The 16,482-nt window shown below is 38.8% G+C and overlaps 1 protein-coding gene across 1 annotated transcript in view; it reads right to left on the minus strand.

Moving 5' to 3' along the window:
* Window positions 1-15,275, minus strand: part of cog5 (component of oligomeric golgi complex 5) — a 65,698-nt gene extending 50,423 nt beyond the window's left edge. The window contains exons 1-6 of the mRNA XM_042403199.1: window positions 15,217-15,275; window positions 14,655-14,794; window positions 13,235-13,292; window positions 12,110-12,164; window positions 10,835-10,904; window positions 6,787-6,907 (exon numbers count right to left, since the gene is read on the minus strand). Of these exons, the coding sequence (XP_042259133.1) occupies window positions 6,787-6,907; window positions 10,835-10,904; window positions 12,110-12,164; window positions 13,235-13,292; window positions 14,655-14,794; window positions 15,217-15,262 (490 nt within the window). The 5' untranslated portion in view covers window positions 15,263-15,275. The remainder of the gene's footprint in view (window positions 1-6,786; window positions 6,908-10,834; window positions 10,905-12,109; window positions 12,165-13,234; window positions 13,293-14,654; window positions 14,795-15,216) is intronic.
* Window positions 15,276-16,482: the final 1,207 nt, after the last annotated feature.

The following is a 16,482-nucleotide window of genomic DNA, read 5'->3' on the forward strand; positions in this document are numbered from 1 at the left end:
ACCAGTTCACAAGACTTTAAACAAGGTTTGATCTGTAATGATCTCTTGATGCAAAATTTGTGATTTGTACTGTAAATCTTCTATGTAAATGACCTTCTGTTACAAATTGGGACTTGATTTTATTTAAAACCATCACCACTAAAGGTGAGAGAAAGAGAAAGAGATAACGGAAAAGAGAGTGAATGCACTATACGGCCAAAAATTATGGGAACAGCCAAATATGTATGACTGTTGAACATGTCATTCCAAAACCGTGGGCATTAATCTGTTGCTATAACAGCCTCCACTCTTCTGGTTTCAGGGTTTCCAGCAGAAGTTGGAACCTGGATGCAGGGATTTGCTCCCATTCAGCCACCAAAGCATTAGCGAGGTCCAACAGTAATGTTGGATGTTTAGACCTGGCTCTCAGTCAGTGTTCCAGTTCATCCCAAGAGTGTTGGATGGGGTTCTAGTACCCCAAACTGGGAAGCCATTTCTTTATGAACCTGGTTTTGTGCACAGGGAATTGTCATGTTAAAACCTAAGCTGTTGCCACAGGGATAGAATCACACTATTGTCTAATATATCACTGTATGCTGAAGCATTATAATTTCCATTATTGTAACCAGGTTGCCACAAAAAACAAAAGTTTCTAGTTGTGGTAACTTCTGGGAAACATTTAAATACCACTGAAATTAAACTATTTTTCAAATGACCCTCTTTAAAACCCCATTGAAGTGATTCCAAGACCCCACAGAGTGAACCACAACAAAACACAAAGCAGCAAAGCCCACTTGAGAAATTGTTGGAATTGTTGGACAACAACCGGCTGGCACAGCAGAGACCAAAGCCGACACCGTATCACCGATGAGAGTGTTGCTGTGCTGGAGAACACCAAGGACACTGACCCCATTTAAAGGCTCTTTGCAGCGAATGGAATTTGTGCAAGTCTGTGTGTGTTTATTTGTGGTGTGTGTGGTATGAGAAGTGGTCACAGTTTAGCAGACACAGGCTGCTGAAAACACTTGTCCTTGTGAACTCTCTCTGTCACGCTTAATGCCTTGTGATAACTAAGGGTATTATGGCAGATAGATAAATAATGGCAGTGACATGCAATGTATCAGTATCACTTTTCCTCTGCTGACACCAAAAGGTCACACAGTCCTCTGAACCTATCCAACCATTGTAGGACACAACAATTCTAACCAAGACTATGAAATCAAGTCTATGACCGTGCTTAAAGCAAAGAGTACCTGCAGTCAAAGTGGCTACCACTGTTGTGACCTCATCATACATTAAACTGGCCATGATGACATCCTTAAAGTTCCAATGAAATGGTATCATTACTTCCTTGATGTGATGCGTTTCCATGTTGGAGCGCAACATTAAACACTGAAGGATCAATCTTATGAGCAACACCATGAATACCTTTGAGAGACTGAGCGAAAGTGAGTGCTGTTATCGCCATTTGTATGAGTCATCCCATCTTGCCCTCCTTTATGATGATTTCACCCCACCATTTGGAACAGCTGTAGACACATTTATCTGTAGACGTGTTCTGACGACACTTCGTACAACCTAGTTTGTTTTCAGCATATTGAACCCTTAGGCCATGCTCAAACTGACAGTAGCCCTGCATGAAAAAACGCAGGCCTCTCATTCATTTGAATGAGGCCGGTCTAGCAACAAAACGCTGAGGGCTCTGGCAACTAAACACATAAAAGTCAAACCTGGCTCAACTTTTTTTGCCACAATGTGACATCATCCAGCAAGGCACTGTGTGGGCCAATCACATACGCTTAAGTGCACAGTCCAGATTGATTACTTTGTAGGGGTGTCACGATTTTGATTCAAAATCGAAAATTGATCGAAATGAGTGTTCGATTTTGACCTTCGAAATCAAAAGTAGGATCAGTCATTCTCACAGTATTTTTTTTTCTCTCCACCCCCACCTACTTGCACACATCCAGTGCACATCTGAAGAAAAAAAAAACAACATTTCAAAGTAGCTTACCAGTAGTCTTCAGCTGTATGACTTTGGCCACTGGCTACTGCCAGAGTTTGAGATGATGGAGAAACAACAGAACTGGAAAATCCTCCTGCTTCCCTGAAATCACCAGTGTGGCAACATTTTTCCTTCCCCGTAAGTTGTGTAAACAATGAACGCATCGTTGACAGAAAAACTACAGTTTGTAGGCTATGCAACAAATATATTGACAGATTCAAACTTCCCGGATCAATAACTTATCAGTGAAACGTTGTTAAAACACAAACGATGCCTCTTTCCTACTGTAGTAAGGTAAACAACGAGCTACAACCTGATTCTCTTCACAACAAACCGTCCTCCAAGCTGGACAAATAACATTGGTCTCTATGTACAGCCGGCTGTGAGATAAGTGCACAGGGACTGTCTAAATAATGCAACATGGCTTAAACTTAATTTCCTAACCAAAAAGCCACCAGGATTAATCCTGGTGGCAACTCAAGCTGTTGTTGTAAAGTACCCTTCTGTCATCCAGTGGCTCATCTTTTTGTTTTTGTGTTTAACAGTTTGTTCCCAATTGACTGGTGAAATAAGTTATTGTTATTGCATTTAAATAAATTATTTAAATGTGACCATATGGCCTTAGTGTGGTACATTCCAAAGAAAAATATGACAGTTTTTTCACACCTGATACCATGTAGCCTATCCTTTTAAATAATTTGTTTATGTAAATGACAGTTGTCAGGGCATAAAACCAATGATCTACTGATGTTTACAAATCTAGACTTGATAGTCTAACAATGGCATAGCAGTCAGTGCTGAAAAAAAATATTTCGAAAATCAAATTGAATCATGATCATCAAATCAGAAGTCAAATCGAATCCTTGATTTGGAGCATCGTGACACCCTTATTACTTTGTAACGGGAACACTGTATTTCATGACAAAAAAGATAAAATAGTTGCTGCTGTGATAATTTTTCAGGGAAGTGTTTGGAGTCTGAGAAGCCTCCAGATTCACAGATCTGTTAGTCAAATTGGACTTTCTGGATTGCATTTCATTGTCTCACTGGTGTCTGAAGTAAACGCGCCCACCAATGCAGCTCCCAGCGTGGTTTTTGCACTTGGCCGATTCCAATAAACCAATGGGCTGTCAGTTATACTAAGAAAGGCAGCTTGATTTGACAGAAAGTGCACCAAAGTGGGGTTAAAAAATTTGGGATGATTTATTGGTTATCCATTACAGTACTATATGTTATTCATATAGTATATTTTTCATGAAGTTCAAGGACTCATTTCATGGGATCTTCAACAGAGATAGATCAATCTGAATCTGGTTGTCTGACTTTATCAGAAGAATAACTGAGGAACTGACACAATACAGTGACAAATCTATCTTGAAGCACTTGACTCAGCAACACACCCCAAAGAGAAGTAGTAATATGCATCAAGTTTCAGCTCATTGTCTTGGCCCACAAGTCCTTCTAGTTGAGCCCCCCTTGCAAAGCCGTGGGCAGCAGCACCCAGCTCACGAGCTCACACAAGGTGTTTCATGCTGGGCTGGCCGTCAGCCAGTAGAAGCAAACAGGTGGCCAGTGAAGAGAGTGGAGTGACAAAGTATGCCAAAGACACCTACTGTAGATATGTTTTTCAGGAACTGAAGGACTAATCCAGAGCTAAAAACACCTCATTTACTTTGGAAACATACAGGAAAGCTCACAGTGTGTTTCATTGTCCTTCAAACTTCTAGGAGCTTCGATTCATACATGTGTGAGTACCTGGGCTTTCATTCTGGCGTGAACTATTTCTTGTTAAGTGTATATTGTTTTGGGTAAATTACTTTTTTGTCTTTTATCGGTTAGTTTAAAGTGCACTTATGAGCTATTGTGAACTGACCTTGCAGTAAAATGTTAACACATGGGTGTGCAAACTGTGTGCTCCAGTGCCTCTCCACTTTGTTCTGAACATTAAGTGTGCAATGGTGCGCATGGTAAAACTTAAGCTAGTAAAAGCAGCAAGCGGTGAGACTACCCATGGAACTATGTAATTATAAGTTGATCACAGAGCTTACAAGTCATATAAGTTTGGGTGTGTGATTTCAATAGTTCTGACTGGCAACTGGTTTCACCTAATGGAATATGAATCACCTAAAATATAAAATACTGGCAGCCAGAACAAATAGTCTTAAATGCGAGCTGTCCATCAGAACTTAAATTCTCCTTAATTACAATGCTACTCTACTATGAGGGCATTTTATCAACAGCACTTATATAAGATCATATGGTGCAACAAAAATAACAGCATGAATAAAGACTGAAATGAAAATATTTAAAGCAAATTAAAGTTAGAGTCAGTCATTCTGGAGAAAGATTCTTGATATTTGAACTGAACATCCAAACAAATACACCCCTCCCTTTGTGCTCCTTCAGAAGCTCCACCCCCCAAATTCATAGATGCACGTTGCCAAGGCAACGACCAAAAGAGAAATATGGCAGAATCCAGAGAGATGTGTTAGCTGTAAACTCAATTTTGTTCCTCTCACACATTATCATGAGCGGGGGGAAAAAATGGTCTCATCAACAGTCCATCCACACTCTCCACCTCTCCGCAGCCTCCCCACTTCTCTCTCAACCTGCATTCAGCGTCTCTGTCCACAGAAGCAGCCAACTGCCAGCTGCAGCTCCTGGAGAGCTGAGAGGACAACGACCAGACAAACTGTCTTCACCAGGCTGACTGACAGCAGACATTTACTCAACCAATATAGTTTGCATATTGGCTCCACAGGAAGAAATCAATCAACAGTGTTTGTATTTATTGATTCACTGATACGGTTAATGAGTTCAAAACACATATACAGCAGGATATCTGTGTGACTTAAACAGCTGCCTGCTCAGATTACACTTCACTAAATACAACAGAAACAGACTCGGAGTGTAAAAAAGCACAGGGGGTCTCTGTGAGACTGTCTGGGATTCAGTGTGGATTGATACATTTAATAAAATGGAAGCATATCTGTTCTATGTGAATTGGCCACAGCCTCTCTCTCTCTCCAGTTCGCCAGGCCTCCCCCGCCATTCAACAGGTGCTGGAGACGGGAGACTGTCATGTCCTCACACAGATAGCTGCTCTGATGACTTCCCCCTGTCCTGTGCATGAGCACAAACGCCGCCCCCTGCTGCTGATTGGCTGGAGTAGTGTTGTGTGGCCCAGTTTGAGCCACTTTGTTTGTTTCCCATTTACAAAGCCAGTGTTATGTATGAACACTGGATTTTTGTTCAGCGCACACACAGAACAGGCAGCGGATGATGAGGAGATATTCACTGAATTTGACAAAAAGTGTATTGAATGATCTTTCTCCAGAATCACTGACTCTACCTTTAATTAAACAAAACGGATAGACATAAATGAGAGTTAATAAATGAATTGAAAAGATAGAATAGTATAATTAAAGCCCATTGATAAAATGAAATCAGCCGTGAGGAAAAGCTACATTTGGATTTAAGGTGACATTTAAAAGGCACAAACAAACAATGACAGCAGACCTACATGCGAGCACAGCAAAAGCACTAACATCTTTAGTTTAACTGACTCCTAAACAGAGGCATACACTAGATACAAATAAGCCAAAACAGGGGTGATTGATGAAAAGCCTAGTCTAGCTGTAGACTTCAGGCCAACTGTTATAGAGGTAAACGAATAAGGCCTTATATAATTGAAGGGACTGAATATGAAAGCATGTGCGAGTCTGGCAGTGTTACTAAAGACAAACCTGCTCTGCTTTTCAAAATATTCCTAAATTGTTGAAAGCGAGACTGCTCAACTTATCTTTCTGTATGTTTATGTTTGAGTCTTCTTCAAGTTCTGGATAGTGTTTAATCTGTCCAGCTGTCCCAGTGCAGCATGCCGAGCACCCTACAGCTGACACAGCAGGCCCCTTGCTCTGATTTAAAAGGTCAACAGCCCTGTCGTCACTGAAGCTGCTGTATGATCTTCTCTTCTCTTCCTGTAATCCTGCTAACCACTCTTCATCCATGCTGCTGGATGCGTAGTGTAGCCTGCCACTGCTCCTGATATATTTTCTGCAGACAAACATCTTGCTCTGCGTTCACACTGACTACAAATAATCTCTCATTGACAAAATCTCAGTTATTTCTGACGTCATCTCCAAAGAAGGAGGCACCTGCTACAGCCGCAGCTGTGACACACAGATATCAAGCATACAGTTACGCACATACAAGTTTGAAACACTGTGCATGTGACTTGGGACGAACCTTGTTTCACAGGTCACCTGGGCCCATAAGTGTAGTAGTGTGTAGTGCAGTGTGACACTGGTACTCCTTATCCGTATTGATACTTACCAGTATTCTTAACAATACTCTTCCTTCCTTAATCAAATTAGATCAGAATGTATAACTAGGCATATCAGTGCGCAATGTTAACCTTAATTAATTTATTAATTTTAAAAAATTGCAAAGTGGTCATGGCCTGCAGGAACCGGCTCCTATTTTGGTTGTGTAAAATGTGATTCAGTACATATATGTCATCTGCTTTTAATCTATTATGTTAGAAATCTACATGAGTGAAATGTTTGTTTCTTTATTAAATATAATTGAGCATTAAAATTGAGCAATAAGTCTAATTTCACCCTGTCATAGTATTTGTAACCTAACGGTAACCACACAGTGTTAACAGTGTTCTGTAAGGATCTGAACTGGTGAAAAAAGTGCAGACCTACAAATGTTACTTTCTGGGAAACAGATGTTTCTACAGTTTAGGAACAGATGTGAGCTGTACAGTAGACACTGATAAGCATGCATGTCCTTACCTAGTTCGTTGAGGCTCTGGGCAGCCTTGGTGATCTCCCTGCTGCCCCCCTGTAGCTGAACCTGGAGCCTCTTGCTCAAGTACAAGATACGAATGATCCTCCGCAAAAGGTCACAGGCCACCTGGAGCAGGAAGAGGAGGATGGAAGATGGTGAGGTAAATGGACCAAACCTTAACCAAAATATCCAGGGATTAAGCAAGTATTGAATTAAGTGTGATACACAGCAGTCGAGTGCTTGAGTGAAGCCCAGTTCGAGGCCACAGTTTGTGGCAAAACCTGATTGGCCTCAAGGTAACAGGCATGTGAAAACAGAAAATATCCACTGGAACCCATGTAAGAACTGCATTATACTGTATGTACAGTAACAGTCAAAAGTTTGAACACAGTTTATCATTCATTTGAATTACAATTTCTGATATTAATGTTTTCCCAATATGTACTTTTATATAAAAGCTACAGTTCAAAGGAGGAAGTAATTCACAGATTCACTCTAACTCAACCAGACAGTCGTTTAATCTTCATCCTCCCAAACATCTCACCAGTAGAGGTCAATTTTTAATTAGATATACTGGTCGTAACTTTCGTTAAAAGACAGCGGCCTTTAAAGTCCGACAGAACATGTAATAAAATCACTTTTATCTCTGTCTCAAAATTTAGTTATTTGTTACATAACTTTCCTATTTCAATCCTGTAAAATAAATCAAACTTAAAAAAATCCATAAAACTCAAATACAATACAGAAAGTCTAAATTATAATAAAATTCCAAGACACATTTTTATGTTTGAATAATAATTTTCCCTGATAGCCTGAGCTAAACGGGGGGTTAAAAAGGCATCATCACCGCCCAATAAAGAATTTATTGTCAAAGCCTTCAGTAAAATGTTTCTAATTGTACTTATATTATTATTATACATGTGACACTTTTAAGTCAGGCAATCTAGTTTGCTGGTTCTGCTTGCTTTCAAAGCGAGGTGAGGGAAAAAATTTAAAAAAATATCACGCATTATGGTTGCTATGGCAACTCATATGGTTACCATGGAGCTACTCCTGCTTTTTAGCTATGTACAAGTATGTGCTGGGAGGAAACAGGAAAGATGGATAACCCTCCTGAGGATCTGTTAACTGCTGTTCTAAGTCATTTAAACTATGATCACAGTATTATTTCTGTTATGAAGTAGCTTGTGCGTCCATGAAATCATTCACAGCTGGGGGAACACTATATACAGATGGAAAGCAGCACACAGTCACCTGAGTAGTAACAGTGCAACCAAGAAGAAACACACAAAACAAGGAAGTTGGGGTAGAATAATCACACAGTGTAGTTTAAACACCTGCAAGGAAGAAAGAGGTCAGTATAATGTAAGGAGCTTAGAGGAGGGGGGGGGGAGGAGGAGGAGGAGGAACAGGGGTGTAGCTGAGGACCTGTCATGTCTCTGTGATACTGTGTCCATTTCTATCTGTGTGTGTATGACTATAACAAGATTAGGAGTCTACAGCCACGCTAGCGTCTTTTAGCTGAAGGTTACCGTCTATATCCCTTAACATGCTCACAATGTAGGGCTGCAACTAACAATTGTTTTCATCATCAATTAATCTGCTGCTTATTTTATTGTTTAAATCGTTTAGTCTATGAATTGTCAGAAAACATATAACTTACCACAGCTCAAAGAGATGTATTCAAATGTCTTGTTTTGTCCGACCAACAGTTCAGAACCCAAAGATGTGCAGTTTTCAATCATGTATGTCAGAGAAAAGCAGCAAATCTTCACATTTTTGCTTATAAAATGACCAAAACTATTCATTGATTATCAGAATAGTTGCTGATTCATTTTCCATCAATCGGCTTACCGATTAATCAACTAATCATTGCAGCTATATGGCAATGCTAACAAGGTGATGTTTAGAAGGTATAATGTTTACTATATTCACCATCTTATTTTAGCTTGTTAACATTTTTTTCTGATTAGCACTAAACACAAAGTACAGCTACGACTGATGGGAATTCATTAGTTTTGCAGGTATAAACCAAAATATTAAACAGTGTTGGAGGATGGTGGGTAGATAAGAATCACTACGATTATAACAATTCATCCTGATGGGAACAGGAATAACTGTACAAATTACAATTAACAATCCATCTAATAGTGGTTGAAATATTTCCGAACCATTAATGTGAACCTCATGGTGGCACTAGATGAAACAATCAGGGGATTACCATAGTCATTAGGATTCATTGCTCATGAACCAAAAATGTCTGTACAAAATTGAATACACATGGACTGGACTTACATAGTGCCTTTCTAGTCTTCCGACCACTCAAAGCGCTTTTTACAATAGAAGCCACACTCACCCATTCAGACGCTGATGGAAGAGGCTGCCATCACATCACATCAGTAGGAACTAATCACTCACACACACATTAACACACCGATGGCACAGCCATCAGGAGTAATTTGGGGTTCAGTTTGAGGTTTGACCCGCTCTACCTCCTGAGCCACAGTCGCCCAAAATGATAAGAGCAATTCGTCCAATAGTTGTATAGATATTTCAGTCTGGACCAGAGTGATGGACTGACCGACAGACTGACTGATATTGCCATCCTTAGAGCTATGCTGCTAGCATGGCCAAAAACATCTTCAGATGATGTCTGTGGTGTTGTTAAGATTATACTGATCCTTGGAAAGGTGTGTAACAGCATGGCTGGATGCAGGCTTACATGCTGGCCCTGTGTGGAGGATTTAAATTCTGGATGTTGGAAAAAAGGAGGATAAACGTAAAGCTGTTTGCTGACTTTTAAAAATGGAGCTACCTTGCAGTAGCAGAACTTCTGAATCTGAAGTCACTCTGACTGTTCATCAGCCTGCATTGCAATTTCTTTTCACTTCAAATCAATTAATTTAGTGGAGGCTAAGCTGTTAGCCTGTCCCTCCAGTCACACTGTCAATTCTACAACGTAACTTAGAATTAGGCTACAAGAGTTCTGTATAGAGTTGCAACAATTAGTCAATTAATCAATTAGTCGGTTGGAAGAAACTATTTTGATAACTGAATAATCATTTTGGTTATTTTTTTAAGGAAAAATGCCAAACATTTGCTGGTTGTAGCTTCTCAAATGTGATGATTTGAGCTTTTTTTGTGATCTTTGGACTGTTGATTGGACAAAACAAGACATCTGAAGACATCATTATGGACTAGAAAGTAACTTAAGAAATTATAATACCATTTTTACTATTTCCTGACTTTTTATCAACAAAACAATTGAATCAAGAATAAAAATAATCGTTAGTTGCAGCCCTAGTTGTGTGTCTACTCTCATTTGTTTGAACTGGATTTTTTTCATGTGATAGCCATAGTGTAACCATAGAAAGTGTGTGTCCATGTGTATTATCTGAGGCGGAGAGAGAAAAAGATATTGTGTTGTTCATGAGAGGAAAATGACAGAGGCTTTGGATTCCCTAGTGACTGATCAGGTGCTGTTTGAGTCACGTCCAGCTCATTCTGATGGCTCAGACCAGAAACAAGACTGAGAATGATATCTCTCTCACACACACACTCACACAAATCTGAGTGACACAGAGCCATTAGCCCAGGAGAGAGACCTCAGAATCACACTGACCTTTTTAAAAGCGGCTGTTTCATTAATATTTAATCATGATTTCCCTCGGCTGCACACAGACAAACAAGTGCAGCCCAGTGTTCTCGCTGAGCTGCACGCACAGCAGCTTGGAGCTCTGCACACAACAAATATCTTGCCTACATATAGGGAAATGTTGCACCTCTCTCCTACACAGTGTCGATTTCTCTGTGGGTTTTGGAAAGCTTCGTAACAAATGTTAAACAATGTTCTTTGGTAAAACTGCCAAGCAAAGAACTGTCATGTATTTCTTCTGCTATCTCAAATGATAACTTGATTGATTTTCTGTGTATAGCAAGCTGGGTGCTATGACCTCCACTCGATGCTGCTGCCACACACACACACACACACACAGCCGCAGAAAAGTTAATATAAGACCATGATCACGAAGTGTGTGGTGAAGAGTGTGATACCTGCAGTCTGGCAAGCTGGGTGATCCTGGCAACAATCTTGTTGTACGGATCAACAATCTTGGTCCTTATCCTGCAAAGACATGCATAGTTTGTTTCATTAAGAACAAACTAAGAATTAAGAAGATGCAAATAAAACTCAGATAGTATATTTCCACAGAAGGAATTTAACAACCCGTAACTTTCCCATAATCTGAATTTACAAACCAACATTTCCAATATATGTCAGAACAGGCTACTTTTTTGCAAATGTTCATGCACTGTTTGGTAGGTGAGTGAATTAAGCAGTTGTGGGACAAACAACAATGGAAGAAGTGAAGCTGATATTTTATTTTCTTCCACGTTAATGCTGAAGTCAGGGCAGTGCTGGGCTAAAATTTTTACCATTGAATTTTGACATTTCTAAATGATTTTTTAAATTGTTGCCAATTCATTTCCTGTATTTACTAATTAATTAATCCACTGATCATTTCAATTATAGGATGTTGTGATCCTTCATTTTTATATTATGTTCTTTTATCTTTTAACTTTTTTCCCTGCATGGATTGGTGGTGTTTTACATCCACATTTTTGTCAGATGCTGAGATTCTAACCACTGACTCCACCTCCCTCTGAATGGTTTCCTCTCCAAAAATACTAATGAAGGCCTGGACATGTTTTTGTCCAACAAGTGTTCTCCATTGCAGGTTGATAAAGGTGAAGTAGTAAAATAGAATATGTGACATTTCTGCTTAATAAATGACATTAAACAATCATAAAGGATAGAGGTTGTGATATGCTGGACAAATTGCAAAGCCCTTCGAGCGAATTTGTTATTTTGTGCTACAGAAATAAAACTGCCTTTACTTTCCTGTTGATTGACTAATGAACTACTCCATCAGCACTTGCTGGCTGCAATATGTATTATTTCACCAGGTCCAGTGCATCATGTTTGGGACCTGACCAACAGAACTAGACTGTTCCTTAGATCAATATTATTCTCTTAATCAGAAACATCACTGAGATTACACAGTTCAGCTGGGCAAAATTCAAGAACTTGAGAATCGCAAATTCTTGTTTTAGTAGATTTAAGCACTGAACACTATTTATGAATGCTACATTTTATTTTTTAAATGTACTAAAGTGTCATACATAACTTTTTAGAACTCAAATCAGCTAAACAATCATGGAATTGCAAAGCATGAATGTGAAACAGCCGGCACGAATTCAATCTATATCTGTGTAAATATTGATGATGAAACATATAATCTGACTGAGGCCATGGGAAACCATATTTACCTGTCAACAGCCGCCTGTAGAGCACTGATCCTTGTCTGCATCATCTGGAGGACCCCTGAAAACAACAACAATTCATTTCCTTGTGTACATTTCGACACTGATTTAAAGATCTGCTCTGTTAGCAGACTTCATCAGAGGAATGCTGGCACACTCTTGTGGTAAAACCCAAGAACTGCAATAGTGGAAAAGGCAGCGTTTCAATAACAGATCACTAGTCTTGCATGTAATTCAGCAAATGCCTTACTTTGGTCAAAAGTACATTATCATTGGTTGGTAATACTGTTCAAAGATCAAAACATTCCAGTGTGCATTCATGTGCTGCTTGAAAAGTCTGACATTTGAGACTTTACACTTGGTGTCTGAGCATTATTACACTGACAACATGTATGTTGTGATAAAAATCCAAACCTGAGGACAAACAGTAAGAAAACATGGATGATGTGACAAAAATAAGCAGTAACTTCTGTTAAACAGGCAATAAAATATAGCACTGTAATGCATTATTCCGGCAGACTGTTCAAATCAAACTGTTTTCAGCACATTTACCACACAACCAGGACATATCTTTGACAAAATAAAGTCAAGCATGTTGTTCTGTGTGAGTTCATTTTCATAGTACACTGACATGAATTGAAACCACTGGCTTCCATGGTAATATCTTCAGGTTGCTTGTTTTGTCTGAGTAACAGTCTGAAACATTGAAATATTCAATTTACTATCATATATGAGAAGGAAAAAACACTAATCATCACATTTGAGAAGCTGCACCCAGAAAATTATAATTATTTTTTGTCAATCAACAAATGTATTAATTGATTAATTGTTGGAGCTCTACTTTGAAAAACTGTCACTTCTCACAATTTGATTCGATTAGTCATGAATGACCTATCTGAGTCAAGTGATAAGTGTCTGCGATTGCGTAGAGGACTAAAATGAACTGAAACAGATGGCTGCCAACAAGGAAAAGAAATCTATGTAAAAACTAATGCAAGGTAAAATGGTCTACAAGACACTGATTCAGTACTTTAACACTGGAAGAAATCTGTTATCCTTAAAGTTGCTCCTGCTCATTTAAGTCTTGAAGTTATAATGGTAGCGTAAATTATAAAAAAAATGTCACTTTACCTTCAAGAGACTCTATTCCAGTCGCCTGAGCCAGTAAGTCTTCATGTCTGGCCACCACCTGGAAGAAACAAATGCTAAATAAATATATGGAGAGAGCATCCTATCATGATTCCTCCCCCTGCAGGAGCGCAGCACACAGGTCATGTTAAGGTTCCTCTCCTCACGTTGTCCACTATGACCAATAAGAATATGTATCACAAGTACACAACTGCACACCCTCCTTAAAGTTCCCCACCTTTCATTTGCACAACCACATATCACAGCTGCTTTTCTTAATGCCCGGTATCCAACCTGCTCTGTCCCTTTACATGTGACTACTGAGCCAAACGCTTGGTACTTCTGCATATTCTCCCATAGGGCATGAGTCAACCCCAAACACCCCAAATTAGTTCCACCTCTATGTTTGAAATCAGTACTTGTGTTATATGTTTTGCAAAACCGTGTTTTTTATGTGACAGTTGTCTGAAAAGTAAAAAGAACTGTGTAAAAAGACACAGATATCATTAAGGTTAAGTAATGCATTTGTAGTTATGATTAGAACACATCAACCAACAAAAACTGTTTTAATATTATCAGACAAAATTTACTAGATTCTTTGTATGAGAGGCAAAAGTTTTCAGCAGTAAGGAGAGCTGCAATGATTAGTCAATTCGCAACTGATTTGGTAATTGATTCATTATTAAAGTCATTTTGTCAAGCAAATATACCAAACATTTAATGGTCGGACAAAACATTTAATGACGTCACCTTATGCTTGAGGGTATTGTGACTGTCATTTTCAACATTTTCTGATGTTTTAAGACCAAACCACTCGTGAAAAACATAATCAGTAAATCAAATCTATAAAATCATTAGTTGCAGCCGTACCAGTAGGCTGTTTGCTCATACTGTGCCAGGAGTGGCTTTGAGTTGAATGCAGAATATTCAGTGTGCAGGTTATTTCCTCCATGGTGATGGGGGTCGTATGACTCAGGTTGTATTCTGTTCTGGTGGCAACTGAAGCTGCTTGGTGTCCTCTACATCACATTATTCATTATAATTTTGTTATCCTGTTCCATGCTGCTGTATTTCTGTAAATTTTCTTTCTTGTTCTATTCTGTACACACTTCGATTGCATTCCTATATCTTATTCCGTAGAATCAAATCAAAGGTCTAAGGACAGAGGATGTTGTATTGCTGTATGATACTGTAAAGCCCCCTGAGGCAAATTTGTGATTTGTGATATTGGGCTATACAAATAAAAACTGACTTGACTATTTGCAGTTAATGGCAATATGCACTGTTTCATATTAAGATTTGAGTAAGGAATCTATTTCTGAGGCAGTGTGTCAGGAGCACTTATTGTTTCAGAAAGCTTTATTTCATTATCACAACTAAAAGCTTCCCTGTCAGGCTGCAGTGTGGTGTATGGAGGACATACCTGGCTGTGCAGCTCCTTGTCCAGCTGACTAATGCCTTGTGCCAGCTTGGCCAGCTGCTCAGCGATGACAGCATGGTGAATAGCCTGGGCAGTGTATGTCTTCACATCAAAGTCCTCTGCCAGGAAATCAGCATAGCACTCTGCAAACACAGCAGCAGGTCCTCAAATTGTTCAAGGAATTCACACTCATACTCACAAGTTCATGCTATTCCTACATATTTGACTTATGATGTATTGCAGCTAAAACAAAGCCTGTCTGTTTCTCTATTGCTTTCTTCCACTCAGTTAACGTAATCTCTTAGTTTAAGCCATCAGTGTAATTTACAAATTATACCAATGATATCAACAGGAGTAAGTTGCAAATGAGAAGTAGAGAAATGATTAACCAGTGCTTAAAAACAGGTTTTCGGTTAATGCCACTTCTATGGACAAACACGTCGTAGTACGTAGTAGGACGGATGTGTAAACTTGACAAAGCTGTTGATAATGTGTTTTAAAACTGTCGAAGAACACATTGCAATACTGTACACACCGCCGCTACCGTTCATATAGCAGTTTTTACCATCTTTCAGAAGTGAATTCGTGGAAGCTTTTCTGCTGTCCTCCATGTTGATACTTCCGCATGTGACGTTTAAACTGTGAGACGGAGCCGGAGGCTGCCTTAAAGGGCCACACATCTTTCTTGACTGCGTAATAATCCATTGTACCATATCAAAGACAAAGTATGCATTATTAGTTGCAGAGAAGCAGATAAATTGATAAATAAGTTCCATAAGGAACTGTACCAATAATTTTTGAGAATTATTGTATTTTTTAGTCAATATCTCACCATTTCCTTTGAGAAAAATCATGCTCTGAAGGAAAAACAATTCTATAGTGACAAAGAAAATTTTAAATATGGCTTTTGTGGTTTCTGTATGTGCATTTTATGCATTCTTTCCTGAATTTAATCATTTTTTACTTATTTCATCAACCTTTCTTCTATCAGGTGGAAAGAAATCCACCTTTCTTTTTATTTTTCTATCATTTTCTTGGTTGTTTCACTGCACTGTTGCTGTGACAATAAAACTGTCTCTATGCCTGATCTGTTTTTGCCTTATTTGTATTTTTTCCCAACAGATCCTTAAATGATTGTCACTGTTTGTGTTTTCATTTTATTTAATGTAGTGAATTACATCAACATGGATAAAAGGAAATGTACATTTATTCGGGGTTAAACAGAAAGCTTTTTCTGTAAAAAAAAAAAAAAAAAGAACAACACAATACAAACACCTACATCGGTATAAAAAAAAAACTATAGGGAATGTGGAGCTTGACAGTTCATTAATACATATTTAGTAAAGGTCAGCCTTAAAACTGCAGTGTCAGAGGATTAATTATTACAATTTCATTATATATTTAATATTTTAATAGGTCTATTTAAAACTGCCATTAAGTAAAACACCAAAAAGCATACATCCACCAAGGCTGCAGAATACTTTTAATTAACTAATACTATTTTATGTTTTCAGCCCTATTTTTCACTTTTCTGATAACCTTTTACCACATTTTGTCATGCGGGGCTCCATGGACTCTTGGCCATGTGAGGAGGACATTTAATGTGACAGAAGCAGTGGTCTGTTCTAAGCATTTACAAAGCAGTAAAAACATAAGCTGCATGAGAAATCACTGGGCTGAAGCCCCTCAGCAGCCTCGGAGCTACTGTGGCTGTATCTCACCTCGTATAAAAGCTAATCCAGCTGTGCATGAAAGAGCTTATAGGTATAGTAAATTTATTATATCAGGATAAACCCCTAAAGATGTATCATCTCACATTCAAGGGGTCCCA

This window comes from Thunnus maccoyii, chromosome 23 (genome assembly GCF_910596095.1).
Source record: "Thunnus maccoyii chromosome 23, fThuMac1.1, whole genome shotgun sequence".
In the NCBI taxonomy this organism is placed as follows: domain Eukaryota; kingdom Metazoa; phylum Chordata; class Actinopteri; order Scombriformes; family Scombridae; genus Thunnus; species Thunnus maccoyii.